The sequence below is a fragment of the Aphelocoma coerulescens genome, chromosome 3, assembly GCF_041296385.1.
Source record: "Aphelocoma coerulescens isolate FSJ_1873_10779 chromosome 3, UR_Acoe_1.0, whole genome shotgun sequence".
Classification (NCBI taxonomy): Eukaryota; Metazoa; Chordata; class Aves; order Passeriformes; family Corvidae; genus Aphelocoma; species Aphelocoma coerulescens.
Window position 1 is genome coordinate 34,515,545 of NC_091016.1, and position 22,319 is coordinate 34,537,863.

At 45.3% G+C, this 22,319-nt stretch overlaps 1 protein-coding gene across 3 annotated transcripts in view; it reads right to left on the reverse strand.

Moving 5' to 3' along the window:
• The window catches only part of PLB1 (phospholipase B1), a 92,078-nt gene extending 71,419 nt beyond the window's left edge, over window positions 1-20,659 (reverse strand). Inside the window, exons 1-5 of one of the 3 annotated variants that reach the window (XM_069009790.1) lie at window positions 7,766-7,980; window positions 3,957-3,994; window positions 2,782-2,845; window positions 2,242-2,300; window positions 769-800 (exon numbers count right to left, since the gene is read on the reverse strand). In XM_069009790.1, coding sequence (XP_068865891.1) covers window positions 769-800; window positions 2,242-2,300; window positions 2,782-2,845; window positions 3,957-3,994; window positions 7,766-7,814 — 242 coding nt within the window. In that variant the 5' untranslated portion in view covers window positions 7,815-7,980. Of the gene's footprint in view, window positions 1-768; window positions 801-2,241; window positions 2,301-2,781; window positions 2,846-3,956; window positions 3,995-7,765; window positions 7,981-19,942 lie in introns of those variants that run through there. The other 2 variants (XM_069009792.1, XM_069009791.1) reach the window with 2 other exon arrangements.
• Between the last annotated feature and the right edge of the window lie 1,660 nt (window positions 20,660-22,319).

Below are 22,319 nucleotides of genomic sequence, written 5' to 3' on the forward strand. Positions count from 1 at the left end.
ATGGCAGCTGTTGCAAGTAAGAATGGGGCCTTTCTTTCCCCAAAACTGTCATGTCATCAGCTACTGCTGAGTAAGAACATAGTCTCTCATCTCAATTTTTTCTGTCTCTGTACCCTCTGCATGTTGCAGTACTTGTGCTTGCTTATACACAGGTATAAGTGATGCAGGGGCCTCCCCGTGTATACCCACATACAAGTGCACACAGATGTTTATGCAACCATTAAAGAAACTTAGTCTTTTAAAGTTTATCTGTGCAGTGCTAAATCCTCATCTGGAATGCTATGACTCAAAAGATCTGCACAGACTTACAACTACAAGGTTTGGCCATGTGTTCGCTCACTGACCTAGATCTTCTAAAGGGGCATGGAAGAAGGAAACGGGGTAAAGCTTGTCCATTGAAGCACTGGGAATCAGCCAAGCAGAGGAAAGGGTATCTGGATTACTGTGTTCTTCCCTAGCTCTGATAAATCCCTCATTTCTGGTCTCTAACTAGTGAATTAGGATGTTTACTACCTAGGATTTATCATGCAGCAATGATTCTTTATCAATGGTATTGCAACCCTAAGGTAATTATATATGCTGCATAAGTACAAAAAATTTCTATTACCTAAGACCAGGGAAAGTTACAGTGTCTCAAAATACTTTCCATTTTACATAAGCTTTCTCCTCCTCCCTATAGAACAATAAAAAATATTGCTTGGGCATAATTCCTGCACCGTGATAGTACAGAGGTTGGGATAATGAAACTTATAAAAGCTAACTTGTTACCTTTGGAGTAAATCCTCACCAGATTCTGGTGTCTGCAAACAAAGAAGAAATAAGAATAAAATTAAGCAAAGCATAAACTAGACCTAAATATGTTGTACCCCTACCATATTCCACTCCTGTTAGAGACAGTATTGTTTTCTACATATTCTTCTCCATTGTGTTGTAATCACTCACAGATTTAAGTTATTTTCCAGAACTTCTCTATTACAGTGCATTTTCATAGTCTGGTAATCCTTTCTTAGTTACTGCTTTCATTAATGATTTTTTTTCACATATGGCGTAAAAAAAAAATTTGACTAGCTGAAATCAAATTTCATAAAATGAAATGCTGTTCTAGACCAGCTTTCTCTGGATCTACTCCTACACCTTTCCAACAAGGGACATGACCTGGAGTCATTTAGATAATTTACATAGATGGCACTCAGACAGAAGAGTGTCTGTTAACAAGAAACAACATCAGTAGAGGAACTTCACTGGTTTCAGAGAGTTTGAAGAGGAGACAGTGACAGAGATGTTTGCTCTAGGAAAGCAAACATTCCTTAAAAGATCATTTACATGTTTTCCTATGACACCCCCACAAGTAACAAAGACACCAGCACAAAGAAGACTTGCTCTAAAGGGCCACGTATCTGATATGGGTGAAGCATCTTTGCATTCAGGACAATAAATTTTTTCAAAAGAAAAGGTACAGAAGTGCCGATTTTCTAAAGGAAAAGTATGATGTCTTGCTGGATACCATCTCAAATCTGAAAGTTGCTTTGTAATAAGAGAGACTCTACCCCATTATTCACAGTTACAGCTTCTCCAATGGCTATCAACTTTTGCTCTAGAGGCATTTCTACACTTCCTCAAAGCTTGAGAATTATGGTTAAATGCTTCTAATTCGGCCTCAAATCTATTTCAGATATCCACTCCCAACTATTAAGACAAATAAAGATCATCCAAATCTGACTATATTATTACAGGCAGGAGAACTTTACCCACTGATCAATACATCAGAAGCATATCTTTGGGATCCTTTGGGATCTTTGGGATCCTTGTAGACCTCCTGCCTTCTAGGTAAGAAACCAGTCTCTACAGAAAACACTTAATAAAGTGGAAAATCTACTGCAGTTCTCAATAATTTGTATTTGTTCCAGTTTGAATTTTCCCAGCATCTTCTTCCAGTTATTCAATCTGTTATGCTCATTGTTAGGAAATCTAACATGCTCTAATCAAATATCATGGTTCTCTGCAAGAGCACTGTGATCACATTTCCTCCTGCACGAAGTCAGCTGGCTATTTTTAGACTCAGGGTATACTGCAACACTGAACAGCAGGTATTTCCAGTCATTTTTTCACCAGAAGTCTTTGATGCTTGTGGAAAGATTCAAGTCCTGAACACCCTGAGACCTCAAACTACATCATCAGCTGACTTCATCATCACAACGGAGGAAATGGGCCACGTTCAGCACTTTTCCCGCCTGTACTTACTCTTTGCAAACTTCCTATTGAAGCAACTACTTTAATGTCAGCCGGCCTTAGAGCATGAACTGCAGAAAATCAAAAGACTTCAGGTTACAAAAGACCCCAAAACAGTAACCCTAAGAGAAAGTTACATTCACCAGTACATTAAAACATAACAAAGTCGGCTAAAATGTAAGAAGTCTATACTGATGGCTTTGATTGGAGGTTTTAAATAAGTCAGAAAGGACAGGAAACTTTACTCAGGTGTTCAGTAAATACTTTGGGTGTTTAGAGGCACTGATATGCTGAACTATCAAGCAAGAAAAGATCAAAAAACACTTCTGGGAATGATCGAAGTGATAGTGGCATCCCCAATTAGCAGCTGAAGAAACAAAGGTAGAAAAGTAATCATGAATGGAACAAAAACCTAAGGAGTCTGTAGAGCCTAGCTCCACTTCAGTCAATCCCATACATATGCATCCCTGCAAACATCTGATTTCTGCCCCAGCCCATTCTCAAATAATTTTGGGAGGGAAAGCCTCTGCAGAGACAATATCAAACACAAACCTGAAGATGAAGGGGTCTCAGGGAACACCATCTGCTCACATGAAAACTGCAATCTTCTTAGAGCCTTTGAGATAAACAAATAAATATGATTGATTGCTTAGACCTAACAAGGAAATTTGTGGAACGAGGGGTCGTATGGGCTCCATTCTCACACAGGACCAAGATTTTACTCATGTAAACAATTTCACAGAACGATTACACCTCTGTTAGAAATACATGGGAACACAGATATAGACAGCTGTGTTTTGAATTAACTCTTCCAGAACATGATATTTTCTGCTCAGTTTTTCTTACTTATTGCCACAGAACTGGGTCTGAGCAAATGGTGAAATGTGCTGAATACATCCTGTTACATCCATTGCTGCAGTGACTGATTAATCTGGAAGAGGTCATAAGGACAGCTACTACAGGCATCTCTGTGTGCCAAGGGGCATCTGACTGACATAGCAAAATGTTACAACTCCAGTATGCAACAGGAAAGGCAGAATGAACCAGTTCTGGCTCCTTAGCAACACCTGGCCAGGTGATCAGAGAAGGCAAGGATGTGAGTTATTCACTCAGCGTGAGAGAGAGCTCAGTACCAGTAGGAATATTGTTTAATGTCATCCTATATCCTTATGGTAGACACAGCCCTACACTGAGTGCTATAAAGGGGCATGGAAGGCAATCCTCACCTCCTCAGGAGGTGGCAAGGAGTTCCCTCATTGCAATGACCATGAGTGGCTGGCTGACCATCACCAGTACCTAAAGGTGAAATCTGTATAATGACAAGGGCCACCATGATCCACACACACTCCCTAGAGCCCAGCTGGAGGACTTTAATGGTGCAGACGCTTTGCACTGTTATAAAGCACAGAAGAGTTTAATCCTGTGTTTCTAAAAGAGCAACAGAGCATCTAGGAACAAGTGCTAACCACAAAAGACCTACGAACAGGATATGCAACCTAATAACAAGCACTGCTCGGAGAAAACCTCATTTCCTGATTACATTCTGTAATCTTGCAGCTGCACTATCACATTGCCGACTCATTGGCTTTGCATTTCTTCTTTGCAGAAGCAGTTTAGAGCAAAAAGCTGTATTCTTTCTACTGCTTGCCTCAGAGGAAGCAACAGCCTGATAGGTAATGATAGGTATTGAAAACAGGAGAAAAAACAAAGCTGTACTCATACTTTACCTCTAGTTCCCCATATTCTTCCAGATCATCTGCATTACCTTAAAAACATTAAAGAAATGGTTATGCTATATTTTTTTTACCTTAGGAAAAAAAAGCTTCATAAGACTCAATATACCTAAAAGCACAGAATCTGGAGAGGAGGCACCTTTCTCATCTGCCCTGCTTTCCGAAGATGAGGTTCATTCCAACAACCAAATCATTTTCTTTGATTTTGCTATACTAGAATAAGCTTTTAGTTATTATAAACAGGTGACATCTGTTGAAATCACTGGAATTTATAGGAACAGGTGATGAACTTCTTGCAGATCCCCTCAAACAACCCCATTCTCCACAGGTCTTCTCTACCTGTTTTCCTCTTCAGCACATTTCATATACTGCTGTAGTTTTATTTGGTCCAAATTTAGAGTAATTTGAACAGGTACAAGGTGAAACTCCTTAGAAAGGAGCAAATCACATTAATCTGCATCTTCCACAGTCAGGGAGCAGCATGACACTGTCGTGAGTTTGCCATAGCAGTACAGAAACAGCTGCAATTTCTTCTCTTAGTAGAGTGCTGGCAGACAAAATAGCCTGTGGAGCCAGGAGTCAGGCCTGTAGCTGTTTCCTGTTAAGGAAGAATTATTCTCTTTCCTTGAGCATACACCTGGATTTATACAAACAGATTTTGGTTTATTCTAAAATTTCCAGAAAGCCTAGGTCAGCTGGACTTCAAAGCATGTTCTCAGCTGTTCTTGCTTGCCACACCGAAGCCATCGGCATCCAGCAAGTCTTATGCAGAATTAAAATAATTGTCCTTTAAGAGTCAGGAGCTATTTTTGGAATATTTAGCCCTTCTGAGTACTTCTGGCTTGTACACTTTTCTTTCCATGTCAATGACAGAGTAAGAGCTGAGCCGGCTCAGCCCAGCAGGTGAGACATCCTTGGGTGTAGGGCAGCCAGTGGTGTTCATGCTGCAAGGAGAGGTGCCTGGCATGAGCAGGGGGCACTGGGCAGCCTCTGGGGACATGGGCATGTCAACAACCTGTGCATACAGGTCAGTGAGGTGACACAGAACCACTACTGCCCCCCATGACCACCTCAGCCTGTTACCTGTGCCACACTACATGACCTTACTTAGTAACTGTCAGCAACTTCCACGTGCGGTTTTTCCCCCTACTTGGGTTTCAGCCATGAGCTTCTTGCAAATTTATATTATTTTTACATTACTTTGTAGAAGCTTGAAACAGTTTCCTGGCTGTTGTGTGACATATTTTTTAAATTTCTGCCTGTTCAATCTGTGGTTTTTGATGATGCTTTACTCAGGGCAATAACCAGAACCCCAACTCTGTTTGGGTTCCTGGAGGCACAAGCAATGAGGGACTTGTCTGGATCACACAAATCTACTGCAGAAACTCAGTATCTGAGAATTTTAACACTAATTTCAACTATATTTGAGAATAGTTCCTTAGGTTACATTTAGAGAGAAAGAGGATCCAATCCCAGTTTCCAGGATTCAGGGAGCTGGAGGAACAGTTATAATGTGTCAGACTGAAAGTCTATCTAATCTGGGATTTTGCCTCTGACAATATCCAAATACAGATGCTTAGGCAAAGAACAAGGAAAATACAGTTATACTTCCATGTTCTACCCACCCAACTATCCATACTATTGTGCTCCCTGAGCAAGCAATTACTTAATGTTGAAGAACTCCCTGACACCTTTCTTTCATGGATTTGCCTATTTGTTTTTCTAATACTTTCACACTTTTGGCTTCCCCCAAGTCCTGCGGCGAAAGGGGCTTCATCATTTAACTGCATGTTGAAAAGAAGTACTCCTCATTTGTTAATGACCTGATTGTTTCCTTGTTGCTCTTATAAAGAGTAGTCATTCCCTTGTTTCTGCAAAATTTGCCATTTTGCATGTGCCTGTATGTCTTTATCATATACTTATCCCTGCTTTTTCCAGGCTGAAGAGGCAGTTTCTTTGATCTCACATCTAAGCTGTTTCGTAAGTCTGACCACTCTCCCCCTCTATCCTCCTCCTAGATTTTACCACAGCTTTTTTGAGAGGAAAAATCCAGATGACTGTCAAGATGCAGGTGAACTGTGGCCCTGTACACAGCAGCAGCAACGTGGTTTTTATGCTGTTCTCTCGCTAACTCCTGAATTAATTTCTCTCTATCACTAGCACCGATGTCTTCAGACAATTGTGTTCTGAGGTTAAGCAGTATCTATTTAGAGTTCATCATAGTGTACACATAGATAAGAGTAATATACAAGGGGAAAACTTAGTTTAAGTTTTCATTCTGAACATCCTGAACAGTTTTGCACCAGCAAGTTGGAACCCACCCTTTATCCAGACCACTTCTGAACACGTGCAGAGCCCACATCCCAACACCGATCAATATGAGCATCACAGTTAATGAAATGGACATGTTCATATTTCTGCTTGGCTCACTCCCTTGGGTGGATATCACTTAATCCTGGCAGTCCTTCTATATTCGTCATCACTTTGTTCAAGGATTTGGTCACTACTCCTCTTGTCCCCTGTGCTGAAAGGCTTGGAGTGCAAGGCCTTTTTTAAGCTGTTTTATGTAAGGACACCAAAGAAAAAAAGAAATTGTCAGGCTTCAGCCTTCTTTTATACATCAGTCAGTCCTACAAACTCCATGTTTCAGAAGAACTTGAAATAGGATGTGTCGGTTTTCATTCCTTCAACAATGATTCATTGTTTCTCTTCAGATTAATTTTTGGTTTGGCTGATTAAATTTTAACCTTTTCAGTTTTCTCAGTTTGTTTTGGATTTACACTTTCCATAGGGCGACTTTTTAAATTCCTGCTACTCCCAGTACTATACTTACTCCCTTACTCTACCATGGAATAATTCTAACTTGTGCTTTCAATTTTCCTGACATAAAAAAAGGAAGTATTTTTCAGACAATTTTCCCAAAATTTGGGAGAAAGATTCTAACTCCTTCCTCCCTTGCTCTTATCGTTAATCTGTTTCAACAAACAATTCTTACAGGCTGCTATCAATCAACATCTTTTTTCCTGGATTAAGTTTTCAGAGGAACCGCAGCCACCATGCATATTTTTCCATAAGTTAAAAAGCTCAGGTGTGATAATTTCTTCTGATTACTTTAGGAACCAAAAGCTAACAGTTTATTATTTATCAGAGGACCTTATAACCCTCTGAAGACACTGATCATCACAGCCTTCTGCTAAGGTAAAGCACTATTACTAGTTATCATTATTGTCTTACAGGCAGAGAGCTGAAGCACAGAGCCAGTAAAGCCAAAACATACACAACATTTTCAGTCTTGAGCACCTACAAAACTGTCATTGGCACCAAACGTGGACTTTAGAGACCCAGTATAGGGAACAAGGGCTCCAGCCTACCCTGAATATTACAGAAATCTGAACAATGCCTTGAATGCCAGGATGATGGTTAACCATTCACATAACCTTCTATCACTGAAAAGAAGATGATCATAGTTACAAATTCAGAGAAAACCTCTGTTCCTTGCTTGAATTTCTGCACCATTTTGGCACAGATCTCACTGCTAGTCTAATTGTTTGATGTTTCTCTCACCAGAAAGCTTTAGTGCATAAGACACATTCTATGCCCAGAACAGTGCAAACCAATGCATACATCTTTATCAAAAAATTATCAAATATACCCAAAACTGCATTTAAGATCACAGTTTTACTCACAGATTTTCTCCATGCTGCTTCTAAAACTCCTGCTACACACCCACCTTGCAACAACTAAAAATAGAGGTTCCCAAATACTGTGCAATGCAAATATTCAGAGGACCTTTCAAAACTTACCTTCTGAGGAGAGCAACCAAAGGAACAGCACACCTAACAACAGCTTCATGATAACTACCTCTATGAATTGGTAATCCTGGAGTGCTGTGTATTAGATGTTAGGGCTGAGAAGAAAGAAATTCTCTTCCTTTTCCCTCCTTTATATCCTAAAAGTTGATAACTCAGCAGCCATAAAACTTACTTGCTTCTACCTTTGGAAAGCAAAGCTACGATAATATCTCATTTCATTGCCCATCCAAGGGTCAAAGAAAGGGCACAGCTTCTCTCACTTGTTCAGAGAGAGGTGACCATTTTTCAGGGGAGTTCTCAGCAAATCTAAGGACCAAGATCACATGAGTCAGCTTCCAGCAGGGTCAAGGCTCTTCAGGCAATACATAACACATTAATTTGGCATTAGCCTGCTTCTGCCAGGCAAGGAAGGAGCCTCTGCTCCTGAGGCAACAAGGTCAACTGAACCCTATGTAGCAGCCCAGACCCACCCAAAGAGGAAGGTTGTGCTCTTCCTTTTGTCTCCTTCCCTACCTGCCTCTTTCTTGCCTTCAACCAGACTCATGCTGTGTGTGTTTCTCTTCCACTAGATCCTCTTCTGGAGGATTTTCCTTCACTGGGTTATGCCTCACCAGTATTTGCCAAGACAGAGCAGTGTCAGACAAGCAGGATTGGTAACTCTGCCCTCACACTGCACAGGTCTCCAAACCCCTCGCTATGACACTCTTACAGTAGCATGGTCACTTCTGCAGAGTCAAAGAGCATGCAGAAATGCCAGCTAGACCGTGATACAACTCCCCAGTGAGACTACCACTATGCCTCCATTACAGTGTCAGGGTCAAACCTCTGAAGAGCAGCCTGCTGTCCTCACACAAAACAACAGAGTGACCTTTGGCCTCTTCCGAGCTCTCTGACACCCAGAGAGAGCTCCTACATGAATAATGGGAGTCTGCTTAAATAAACAGCTTTAAATGCTTAAATAAGCCACTAACACACCCAACTCAGGCAGTCTAACCCATCCTTCAAAGGGGTTTTTGTTTATTTTGCCCTTCTGTTGTTTCATGACAGAAATTTGACATTCTTTGAAGGAACACATTGGAGGTAGATCTTGTGCTCATTTCACGTTCCAAAAACCAAGAATGCTGTATTAATTCTGAACATGAACAGCTATTGCTCAGAGCAACCTGCAAGGAGGAATGTACATAGACAGGGGAAAGAATTCCTCCACCCCCTGAGTCTCCACTATCAACTCAGCAAAAACATACCAGCACAAGGAGCTTCTCACCTCAGACACGGCTGTACATTCAAGCCTGAGAGGGATAAGCTCATTCTGCTTGGGGGTCACACACCTGAAACACAGTTTGACACCAAACTCCTTTGACCAGTAAGGTAAGGAAAAGTTAAAGGCTTACTCACTGTCAGGGCACAGCCCCACACCAGCAAGCCCCACTTGCTGGGGCTGAGCTGCAGTGGAACTCCCAAGCAAGTGGTCAGAATGAGGGAGGTTCAGGTGAGGCTGGTCAGAGCCATTATCACGTCTCAGTCAAGGTGGCATTGCACAGTCTCAGCACAGATGGGAGTTACCTTGGGTGGGTCTCATCATTACATACAAGGGTCTGTGGCTTCTTCATTCCTCAAGGGCAAGCTCTCACTATCAAAAGTCTGAGAAACAGACTTCTTGAAGAGCTGGAAGTGTTTAAAATCCCAGAAAGTCTCTTCCTCATGGTACACAAAGCAAAACATGAAAAGAAAGGTAGCATTAATTCATTCATTTGCCATAAACCACAGATCCAAGAGTAAGTTTAGCCTTTAAACACTGACATTGTTACTGTGTCACTGTGACAGTGACACAGACAAACGCTTTAAACATGTGACATTGTTAACTTCAAGGCTTGTAAATCTCTTGTAAACACTCCTTCCCACCACTGAAGCATCAAAATAGCTCCTAGACTGAATAGCAAATAACAAGTGGCAGCAAAGATCAAAAAAGTTTGCAAAAGGGAGAAGAGAGAATTTTCTATTAGATGTAGAAGGTGTCAGAGACAAATTAAAGCTTTTGCATTACTGCAAGGGCAAAGTTAGATGCAGCTACAGAAGGCAAGCAGAGTTCCAGACCATAAACCAACACTCAGCTGATGGTATTTAGGAATACCCTAGGGAACTGCAGCCATGGAGCTGATTACGTAATGATCAACACAACATCTTGTGTCTACCCTAAAGCGCCTGCTGCTGCTCAGGTGGGACAAGGAGCTAGCTGGGCCTGGTAGTTAACCCTGCCTGAATCGTGTGACTTGTCATGTCCCTTGCCCTGGATGGAGAGGGCTCATACCACAACTGGCACAGAAGAGCATTGTGTGAGGGTTGGTGGTGAAGAGCAGAAGTTTTGTGCCTTGGCATGCTCTCGAGCAGAGGACCTGTTTCACAGGTCTACGTCCAACAGTGCAAAATACCACAAAAACAAAAGTCAAGCCCCAGTTACAGTTTTAAAGTAAGCAACACCCAAACAGATACTCAAACACAGGTGCTAAAGCGTATTAGCCAAACTCCTTGGTTCATTGCTACATCTTTGGGTGGCTTATAATATACCTAAAGCTTCACCTTTCATACCCAGTGAGGGAGCTATAGCTGGGAAAGCCATGGGATTTTTTCTAGCTTGTCTTTAAGTTTTTCCTTATCTCCTCTGTTAAACAGAGCTTCTGTCTGCATTTCTTTTACTCATACAGAATACCAAAACCCCAAAACTCTTTCAACCTATCTAGGTCCTCACCTATAGGACTGCTGTTTTAAAATACAAATAATGAAGGTATGGCTGCATATTAAAAGGAAAAAAAAAAACCCAACAATAAAACCAAACAGACAAAAAAACTCCATAGAACTCAACCATTCATAATTAAACCCAAGATGTTTGTCACCACAAGCACAACCTTGTACTGAGTAACTTAGGGAGGTAGCCAGATCAATTGCTAATAAGCAGAGGCCATATATCAGTGGATAATGTCACTGCATCCACAAAACTATCACATTGCACTGGCATAGCAGAGGACTTCTTGTGGAAATACAAAGCAGATCGAGTTTCCATTTCATTTGAAGATAGAGCCTGTCTGTGACCTGTCACTGCTTCAGCTAATCCTACTGCCTTGACAAAGCATCAGATCTTAAATTGTGTGTTTAGGAAGCATATCCCTGAATTGCTCCATCTATGAAGCACTCATCTGTGATGGGTAGAACATGACAGTGCTAGAAAAATGTCAGGAATAAATCATACACAACAGCAAGACACTTCATGTGTCCTTGTGATGTTGTGCTGTTGCCTCCTCTTGCCTCTGTGATTCACACTGCTGGTAAATTTAGTCCATATTCTGGACCTAGACAGAAGATCTTCCTCCACAGGGGAGCTCAGACATGCAGTAGAGGGTGAGGAGATCAAGCGAGGCCAAGGGCAGCCAGGGACATGAATCACCAGGCAGCAATTCTGCGGCAGCAGGCAGGAGAGCTGCACAGCTTGAAGGAGGCTGCTACCACCTGCTGGAGGGAGTGCAAATCCTCCAAGGGAAAGAAGAACACAAACGTTAATGTGGATCTGGAAAGCACCAGTCTGCCTATGCTCAGATTACTGAAAGTAGGCAAAAGGCCTTGTAATGCTTAGTGTAGTCCTTTGAAAAGCCCAGGCTTTTGGAGTTGAAGGCAAGGAGGATATAAATAATTTCTAAAATGGCTTTAAAAAAGAAACCTTGGTAAAAACAAATGCAAACACAAGGCCTCAAACACACTTCCCTAAATTTTTCTAAGTTCAGCACATGGTTGGACTCTCGACTTTTATAGTTAGATCTGCATAGCTGCTATAGAGAGCTAAGCTGTGACAGTAAGTCCACAAATAAGCAAGGTCACAACTACAGCCATATTTTGGATGAGCTATGAAGCAATGCTCTCCTTCAAGCACCTACCAGTACCTGAAGGCAGCAATGTAACAACAAAATCTCCAATCCAAAGTTAATAAGTGAATGAAACTCGAAACTTCTTCCTTGTGCCTGAAGTAGGGCACAGACTGTTTGATTACTTGCTGAGGGCACAAGCCCTTTAGCCACTCATCTGTGGTTGGCACCAAGGTACAGCATAAAGTCCATCTCCACAGACTGCTTGGTGCTGCTGAGAGGCTGGTGCTGCCCAGCCTGCCTTTGCAGCTTGTGTATCTGCCACAGGTCCCTCATTCCCACTGCCTGTCACAAAAACACACTGTGCCCTTTGCAGCAAAAGCTGGAACTGCTCCTCGCTGCCTATTCTAGCAGCCTCTGGGCCTTTGATGCAGGCAAGCTGCAGATCATGCCACAGGGCTGAAATCCTCCTGGCTCCTCGTGGGCAGGAGCCCCTGAAGCCCAATGATAGCTGCAAGGCTGCTGAGAACTCTGAACAGCTGGAGAGCAGCAGAAGCCAAGATTTAAAATCCTCTGCTAAAGACTGTTTTTACTTACTTTTTTGTATTGTGAGGATTCGTTTGAGTCTGTAAGCAGCAAGAAGCTGAGGACCAGATACTTCCTGTGGCCTCCTCAGTTGGCCCCCTGGTTATCAAATCAGGAGATAAAGCTCATTTCTGGGGAGCCCTGTTTACAGCCACAGCCTTGAGAGTGTTCACCAGCGCTACCACAGCCCAGAGAAAGCAGTGCTGGCAGGAAGGCAGATAGAAGAGGGAAGCAGTCTGCCTGCCTCTGATAGACAGTGATAGCATTTGACAGCAGGAACCAGAAAATGCGTGCTCCCTTGATGTGTCTCTGGGTGAGTTCATTCATGCTCACAACGCAAAGTACCTAATTCTCAAAACTTACATGGAAATCAGGCACCTAAATAAACACCACTGTGAATTGAAGAACAAGTCTCAAAGCACTGTGGTTCTCTGTAAAATGAAAACATGAGTATTGCCTTTCTCCCATTCTTTTCCATTAAGCTATAAAATTCCCAAAGCAGTGCCAGCTTTTGGCTGTTTGTATTCACGCCACAAAGGGGCTCTGTTTTCAGCCAGTGCTATAATTGCAGCAGCCAGCGTGGGAAGCTCCTGGCTCTCCTGTGCTCTCTGAAGCTCTTCCCACATGAAGGTGCAACATACAGACTGTGGGGTCAGCCTGTCTAGATGCCACGGTGTCCCAGACTTGCTAGCCCATCTATGCACACCCCAAAAATCCTCTGTTTACTTGACTCCCCCACAGAAGTTCATTTCTCAGCCTGTCTTTACATGTCAAAAAATGTATTCCTTTGACCTCAGTGAGCCAGTCCCAGCTGTGCTATATTCCTTTTGCATCATTAATACTTGTGCTGCTCTTGAAAAAGATAAGACTATCAAGTGGTAGCATAGTGATTGAGATGGGGAGAGGATGTAAGGCTGCTTTTCTTCATAAGGGATGAGACTGACTTTTCTGGCTGCATTTGCACCAAACTCTTAGAGACATTTACACCCCACACCCCTCGAGGTTACTCAGTTTTCATCCATTACCAGCAGAAGCTCCTGGAGCCAGGAGTGTATGGCTTGGCGTGCTCCCTTCACATACTTCACACAACACAAATTGTGGCAAACACATCCTCCCATTTGTAGTGTTCACCATCTATGCAGTGCTCTGATCTGCTCTCACCTGTTTTGTGGCTAAAAGAGCTGGGCTGTCCAGGTGCTCTGGGTCTTCTTGCTCACCAGTTCTTGCACCCGATGAGGGCAGCTGCACTGAGGCAAGCTTGGGGGTAACAGATTCAGTACTTAGAGAAGTGGGTTGAAAGGCCTTTGGACACAAACACACTTACTTTACTAAGGGACCAAGCAGCTGAAGCCTTCTGTAACTGTGAAGAGGTGCTTACAGAAACTAAATTTCCTTTTGTGAGGCAAAGAAATCGTAGGAAAACAAGCAAACACCATCAAGTCAATCTTAAACCCAAAGTCACACACAGCTCCAGAAAGGGAAGCAGGTAAACAGACATAAAATAAATAGGAGGGCTGAGCATACAGAAACTACGGAAGCCAGACTGGACTAGAAATATTTACGGTGCAGGGCAGAAAGGAGCATCAGCGCTCTGACAGGAGCACACGGCCACTCGGCCTGAGCAACAAACGGCGTGCGGAGGGTCACGCCTGCTCCAGCCAGCTGTAACTCTCGCCGCTGCCACCAGAGGACACCAAATTCCCACATTTTCACTCCTGAACACAACGAGTTATCCTGAGCCTTCGGCTGAGAGTGGGGAAAAAATGTCACGGCCGCGGAGCTGTACCTCCAGTCCTTCGGAGGAGCAGTCCAGGCCAGGACACTCTTGATGTGACCGGCGTTTGCCCGGGTGCACCATCACACAGCAGCAGCTCCGTCTCCTCCCTCCCAGTCAGAAGCCAATTTCAAGCTTGCATATTTTCAGTGACTGCATGCTTTGAAGACCAGTAATAATACAGAAAATAACAGTGATTCAAACCAACGCTAGATGATCGGAGACCAAAAGGCACTGCCAGCTGAACAGATGCTCTTATCCCATATTTCCATTGAAAGAGCCTTCCAAAATTCACAGTTCTGCCAGGCTTCATCCTGACATTTCAGCAGAATATTGCAAGAATGGCATCAAGTGCTAGAGGCCTTTGTTTTTAAGATGGAAAGGCTGGGCTCTGGAACTAGCTACAGGTGCAGGCATGGGCCTGTCCATAGGATTTTCTGAACAATTAATCTAAACGTTATTATTTCAAGTGATCTCAATAAATTGCAAAAGGTGCTCAGAATCAACTGGCTAAAATTCAATAAAAACACAGCAAAGTACTATGATTGGGAAGGAGAAATTAAGTGCACGAATGGATGACTTGGAATGATTGGTTAAGCAGCAGTACTACACAAAAGGATCTGGAGGAATTAGAGTAGATCATATAATGAGTCAACAGTATACTGCAGTTGCAACAAAAACATTTCTTTTGGAATATATTAATGGAGTGTCGTAAGTATGCCACAGAAAGTCATTATTCTGCTTTACTCCAAAACAGTGCTCACTAATGCTAAACTTTGTGCCAAATCTGGAGCACTAGCAGTTTCAGAAAGATGGAGTTAGAGTAGACCAGCCAGCACAATAGGAAGCTTAAGAAACCCTAGGGAAAGCTGGATGGACTTTTTGGGATGGACTAGGGGAGGTTTTTCTGGGAGAGAAAGAGAAGAGTGAGGATGGCTGCTCTGATCGCAGGGGGCTGTTCTAGCCAGCAGTAATTACTATGCATCTGTTTTCCCTGGCGACTCAGAAGACAGGCAGAGGGGTCCCAGATCAGTGTGGAACAAAGGCAGACACCAAACCTGGGACTAGTTTGGGTTTCATCTCAACAGGCATCTCTGTTTTTCTTATATAAGAGGGAAGGCATGCAGGCGGGGGGATGGGAGGGGTCACGAGTTTTGATGTGACTGTCAGTGACAACCTGGAAACTTGCTTTCAGGTGAGGAATGGTCCTTTTAACACAACAAAGCGGCACACCCAGGAGTGCATACACAGACCACACCTACTGGAGCCAGCTTCCACAGGGTTGTTTGTACAGCAAGCAAAGTAGAAAATAAAGATTGGAGATGGAGCTTGCTTTTTGCCCACTCCTCCCCCAGGTCAACCTGTCCCTATGAATAGTATAGCAAGGCTGTTCACATATTACTGCTTTCTGTGGCTCCTGGGGACCTTCAAGGTCCTGCTAATAGCACTGCTGTAAGATTTCCACCCCTTAGACCTGGTTTCCACCCAGCACCTAAATAAATTTGGGCATGTCCCCATTCAGCAAAGGCCTTAAGCTTATGCCTACATTTTAAGCACAAGCTTCAGAGTGTGTGTTCCATGACTTCTGCAAACAAGGCCTTTATCTCAAAAAATGTAGCTAAAACCACATTTCATTTAGCTAAGCTCAAACATTTCCCTCAAACTCCTTGAATCTACCTCCTCTGTGACACTGAAAGAGATGCCTTGCATAAGAAGACTCCCTTGCTTCCTCTCTGCTGTAATTCATCAGCTCTTCCCTGCTCCAGGGCACGTACCTCTAAGGACAGATGAAATCTATTCCTGTTTGTTACTATGCAGAGCTAGATCTCAACAGCAGTGATAAAGGCCCTTGCACATCCTAGCTTGCTTTCTGATACTTCCCTTTTCTCTGGAATTCATACTCCTCACCCGCCCTTGCTCCCTTCCCCCTTCTCTGTTTGCTCATACTTCTGGAAAGATGACTGAAGGCTAACCAGTGAGTAAGACACTACTGCACGTCATCGCCTGTCTGCTGCAAGAAGGGGTGAATAAGTTCGTTTGTCCACAGGTTAAAGTGAGGTTGCCATCCTAACAAGGAGCATTTAATTGGGAGACCAAGCAGTCGGAAACCTGCCCTCTCCTCTCTCTTGTCTGGAGCTTTTAATTTCTCTTGTTTTCTTCATTGCGTACAGCACTTTATGCCTGCACAGCATCTTTCAAGTGAGGATCTCAAAGGGCTTCACAGACCTTAATTAAACCTCATAAATCCGTAATTGATAGATGAAAATTCTGAGTCACAAAAAGGTAAAGTGATGTGCTCATGGTGAAACAGTGAGTCAGTTGCAGAGCTTGGAGCAGGGTTATGGTGATCCCAATCCAGTACTCAGCATCTTCCTCCCTTGCCAGACTTCACAGAAGACTTGGAGAGTGAGTTCAACTGTTGCCTGATGCTGCTCCCAGTGGCCATTCACCCACTGGTGGAGAACAACCATCAATGGCATTTGGTGCTGCGGTCCCAGACCCGCTAAGGGTGGAGGCTGGGTTGCAGGGAACAGCCCCAACCACCCCACTCCCCACTGACTGTGACCCCAAAGCCAGCCTGGAGCCCAGGGCTCAGTTAATGGCTATTTCCAAATCCCGAGGGGGCAACCACAGGATAAGACTGGTCCCTTCACCCTACCTATATGGTGGCCTGACAGGGGAAGGGCCTTCATGCCCTGATCCATGCCTGTGGCAGCAATGCTATTACCCCTACCATGGACCCACAGGGACACAGTGCAGTCTGCACCCAGGGACCCAGGCAGGCACCCAGCCAGCTCCTGGCTGTCAGTTGGCCCCGGGCAGGTTCCTTCTTTTTTCCTGTTTCCCTCCCAAGCCTGTGTTTTCACATCCACAGCCTGTAGGCTCGGCAGGGCCGGGACCCTCCTAGCTGGGCATTTGCACGGAGTGGCCCAGTCCTAATCTGGCTGGGCTGGCAGGAGAGCACAGCCCTGCCTGCCCATCCCTCCTTGGTGCCGGGGAGCCGGTCCCTCTTGGTGGACATCGTCCCAGTCTGCTTTCCAATTATAGCATTGCAGGGCTGTGACTGCATTTAATTGTCTGTGTTTTATAAACACTAAACGGCCTTGGCTGACGCCCGAGTTAATGATCCCCTGCAGAAGCGACTTTGGCCGGCCGGCTCCCAGCTGGGCCCTCACCACGCCCACCAGATTGGGTCAATTAAAAAAAGATGGGAGAGGATAAAAACACAGAAACACAACTTAAAAGATGATGATGCACCTGAGGAAATGACACATTCCCCCTCCTGTCTGCCACCGAGCTGTGATGCCGCTGCTGAGTTGGGCTTTCCTGAAGGCACCAAACAGGAAAGTTCTGCTCCTCAAACCCACCTGCCTGCCATGGCCAGTACCAGCTGCCCACACCTGAGCACCCTTTCTCAACCATCCCAGTGACTGCCTGGATCAGGGTCCAAGAACAGGAGAAGACCTGTAGCAGGACAAACAGATCAGCTCACCTATCATGTCAAACCGACACTTCTTTCCTCCAGGTTTTCCCCCTCACTTAATACTAGCAAAGGGAAAAAACCCAACACAACTCACCTCAAAAATGCAAACAGAATAAAAAACCTGAGAGTAAATAGCCAAGGCTTTTATGTTAATGCAAGAGTCACTGACAGCATCAAAACAAAGGGAAAATCTCTGAGTCAAATTTGCAGATGATGTAAATAAGTCTATTGAGTTTCAGTGAAGGGCACAGGCTGCCCTACAGTATGTATATAGGTGTATGCGCTGCCCTCATCCCCCTCTGCTACCGCATCCCAACTCAATGGCACAAGGGACACTGGAAAGGGAACGGATGACACTTCAGGAGGATTTGTACATATCACCGCTAAAGCGCAGCATTTCTATTTTAAAAAGAAAGAAAAAAAAATACAATGAAAAACCCAAACAGGGTGAGTGCACAGCTGCAAGGCGGCCTGGGTAATTGTGCAATGCTGGGAACTCTTAGGTAGTTAATAATTATACTCAACCTTCGGTCTAGTTCCTAACAACACCCCTAGGCGTGTCGCTCTTACAGAATAAGGGCACACGCCCTGCTGTGTCTCCTTGCTTAACAGGAACACAAAGTACAGTAGTAGGAGGTGTTTCCTTGAACTCTGAACAATTGGACATTTAAGGATTAATTACTGTTAAGGAGCTTTGGACTGGCAAACACACTAACTCAGCTCTTGGCTGCGTCTCCCAGCCAAGTTCTCTCAGTCATCCTAATTAGACATTCTGATACCATCTTTAATTATATGATCTCACATGCTATTTTTTTTTCTTCTTTTTCTTTCTTTTTTTTCTTCTTCTTACACTGAACCCCTGTCTCCTGCAGCACGCCGAGAGGGCAGAGCACGGAGGGGTGAATTGGTGGTGAGGAAGGCGCCAGGCTGGGAGTCGCTCCCCTCAAATTCTCTTGGTGCAGCAGCAAGACCATATATACACTGTTGGCACCCGAGGCGATTGGGACCCGAGCTCCTCACACTGCTGAAAACACCCCAGGTCTTTCACAAGAGGGAGGAAAGCACTGAGCCTACCACAGCTCCCTCACTGCTGTGGGCAAGACGGGACGTATACTGTATTTGTCAGTATTGACTGCAGCCTGGCTGGAATAATCCTGCGCCGAGTGATATCCCGCACCAGCCACAGCGAGTGCGTGTGTGCGCGCATGCATACACACACATTTGCTCTCCTGTACACACCTTGATCTTGTTGAAACAACAGGAGGAGCACAGCGCGTGTTATTAATGTTTTTCACCTTTGTAAACATTGCAATGCTGGGGCGCTGCTCCTGCACCCCAACGTGCAGCACCCAGCGGTGCTGTGGGCCTGCCCTCCCATCCCCCTTGACCCAGGGCCTGCCAAAAGCTGCTGAGGCTGCTTCCCATTCAAGCTGATCCTGTTGGACTGCAACGTCCTTCCTAGGAAAGGAGCCGGCTGCATCCGAGAGCCAGTAACCGACATCACTTTTTTTCCTGTGTGTTGTCAGTAGCTGCCCATCCTCCAGCAGCCCCCCCCTTTCCCCAGATGCAAGGAGGGAAGTTTTGGGCTGCGTGCTTTCAACTGAAACGCTGCTCCGCTGAGCTGGAAACTCGGTATACCCTGAGGTCAGCCGAGGTTCACTAAGCTGGGGAACTCCTTAAATGGTATCGTCTGAAAAGCCGTCGCCCTTTGTTTTCGCAAGCAGCACAGGGAGAAGATGGGCAAGTTCTCTCTGGGGCCCTTTCTTAAATGCTGGACTCGCAGCCTTGTGTGGACGTGGGGGCAAAGAGGCAGCTGCTCCCTGCTTTTCCCAGCGCCAGCCTGCTCCCTGGAAATGGCTCCGAGATCCAGCCCTGCCTCTGCCTGCCAGAAGAACCGGCTGGCCTCAGCCGGGACGGTGCGCAGCTCCCGTGCTCCCGGGGCTGGTGAGCCTGGCGCGCATCCTGGCAGGGTCTCTGCCCTGCCCGTCCTGCTCTAGGGTCTGGGCTAGCCTGTGGGCGTAAGCAACCGCTGAGCACTTCATCACACCTTTCCAACATCCGGGGGGAGGAAAGGAGGCCCTGACTGTCCCACAGGCAGGCAGCAGTACCCCACACAGGGAGGAGCCCTCTCCTCCCAGCTCCTAGGCGTTCCTTGCTGATTCAGAGTCAACATAATGGGGCTGAGATGGCGCCATTGATCCTGCTGGGCAGGCGGAGCCGCTATATGGTAGGGATTAGTAATGACTTTCTTCCCCATGGCACCGGGTCACAGGATTTAGCCCTTTGTACAGCCCCACTGTGGAAACAGTCTGCCTCCCTCCCTACCACCAGAAACGTGCCTGTGGAGCTGCCACTGGTCCTGGGGAACAGAGAAATGGCAACAGCTGCGCAAAAAAATTCAGAGTTGGAGCCATGTGACAAAAGAAAACCAGAATTGGAACCAGTCAGTCACCAGGGGTGGAGGATAGACCTACCCTACCAAGGCAGCCAATCATACCGTCAGGAGGTCCTTCCTTCAGTCCTCTAAGACAGGCAGCCCTATGCAGTCAGGGACCTCCTCCAGCCAGGTACATCTTGGAGGACCTCAAGTTGCCAAGACCTTTGCTGTACAGCTCCTGCTCTGTGCCACCACAACCTTGTTCCTTGTAGCTGCCTGGGAACAGCCTGGCCACAGACAACTACAGCTCCACCAGGACAACAAGAGCAGGGAGAGGAAGATCATCACTCCAGGGTAAGCACCCATCCCAGCTGCAGGTGCTGACAGAAGAGGACACACAAGGTCAAGGGAAGCACCTGAAGCTGATGTTTTGAAGGCATCACTCTCCTTTCTTGTTCCCTCCCTTTTACCACAAGCAGTGTCACAGGCAGATCTTAATTTCCTCAGCTGCCAGAAGTGAAGAATGTAATTAGATACCAGTATGGCCTGAGAAGGCTGCTCAGAGCAGAGATTTAATCACAGTCCTTGTGGCTCACAAACACGGTGTTCAGTCAGAGGCTACAAAAGGCAGCCAACGTCTGCCATCACCCCCGTGACCTGGAGCAGCCAGGGAGCAGTGAAGGGTTGCAGCCTTCCAAGTCAGCATCAGCCTAGAACAAAGGCTGTGGCAACCGATTCCTGAGGCACAAGGCTGTGGTGCTGCTCACTCCTGGCCCTGATGGCCTGCCCCAAGCTCTGGCTTTGAGGGGCCAGAGCAGGGCTGTGCCTCGCTAGACCATAGGGCAGTCTTAGATGTGGAGGGCTGGTGCGTTCACCTTTCCCCTAGATTATTCATGGGCCTCTGGCATGTGGGCCTTTAAAGCCCACAGGCTGGTGTCTGTTGCTCTACCCTCATTAACATGAAACAAACAGTTTCAAAACTAAATCAAGTACATTTCAGAGTAGAAAATATGATGTAAGCAACTCAAACAGGAATTAGTGAATTAGAGCACCCAGTGCTTGAATAGCTTGAGCTACCCAAAAGAAAAGAACTGACCTATTTCCTCCCTTTGCCCAAACCCAGCATCTCCTCCTGTGGCCGTTCACATCAGTAATCACCAGCCGGAGCGTGTGTCATCATTAGGTGCCACTGATGAATTTGCCTGAGTCTGGGAGCCCAACGAGGGTTACAGAAAGGGGGTGGGGGGCCAGAGGGAGCTCTTTGTTCAGTTAATGGATCGTGCCTGACCTGTGTGCTCACCTAGGATCATCAGCTGTAGATCCTTATTTACCTTTCCAGGGAACTTGAAAAACAACTTTGGTCTGAGAGAGGAAAAACAGTAGGAGAGCCTGCAAAAGTCAAATAGGCAGCAGTTCCTGGCACTGCCTGTGGACTTGCAGAGTTGTAGTCATTTGTGGGATGCAGGATCTAGATCACAGCCATGTAAGGCCTGTCTCCCTCTCTTCCCCCACGCTAGTCTGTGGAATGGAGCATGCAAAATTAAAAAGGAAATCTGAGACTCACACTGCAGCAAACTGAACAGTTTACATTCTTGTCTGCCATGATAGCCTCCTCCCAGCTTAGTCCTTATCTGTTTGACCTTGCATAGCCAGCATCAAAAAGCTGATATTTAGTACAGAGGAATTCTGGGGTTCAAATGAGATAGCACTGCAAGGGGGAAAAAAATATGCTCACAATATGTTCCTTCAGGACTATATAGAATGAAAAGCAGAAGCACAGAATGGTTGAGGTTGGAAGGCATCACAGGAGAGTGTCTAGTCCACCCTTTTGCTGAAGCAGGATCACTTAGAGCAGATTGCTGAGAACCATGTCCAGTCTAGTTTTGAATGTCTCCAAGGATGGAGACTCCACAAACTTCCCTATGCCAGTGTTTGACCACTTTCACAGTGAAAAAGTTACTTTCATGTCCTCTATTACAAATTGTGACCATTGCCTCTCATCCTGTCACTTGTACTACTGGGAAGAGTATGATTGCATCTCCTTCGCTCCCTACCCCCATCAGGTATTACACACTTTGGTAAGATCCTCCCTGAGCCTCCTTTTCTCACAGCCAAACATTCCTAGCTGTCTTGGCCTCTCCTCCCAGCCTTGTCCTGTCTTCATCAAGGAAAATCTTCCTGAGGGTGCTGGATCTCACTACACTGGAACAGGCATGAAAAACTTTCATTTAAACCTCAGCCCTATGAGAGGGTGCCGGCAACTTCCACCCGTCTGATAATCCATCTGCACTGTTCATTGTCCTGACACTGGCCAGGCACTGCTGAATGGGGGCTCACTAGTGCCATGTGAGACTGAGCAGAAAACACTTGTTATGAAGTTGCAGGACACACAGACATCAGCAGAGTAGAACCATATAATGGAGGGTTTTTTTATCTTTTAATGCATCGTTTTTTCCACTTTGGGGTATCTGATG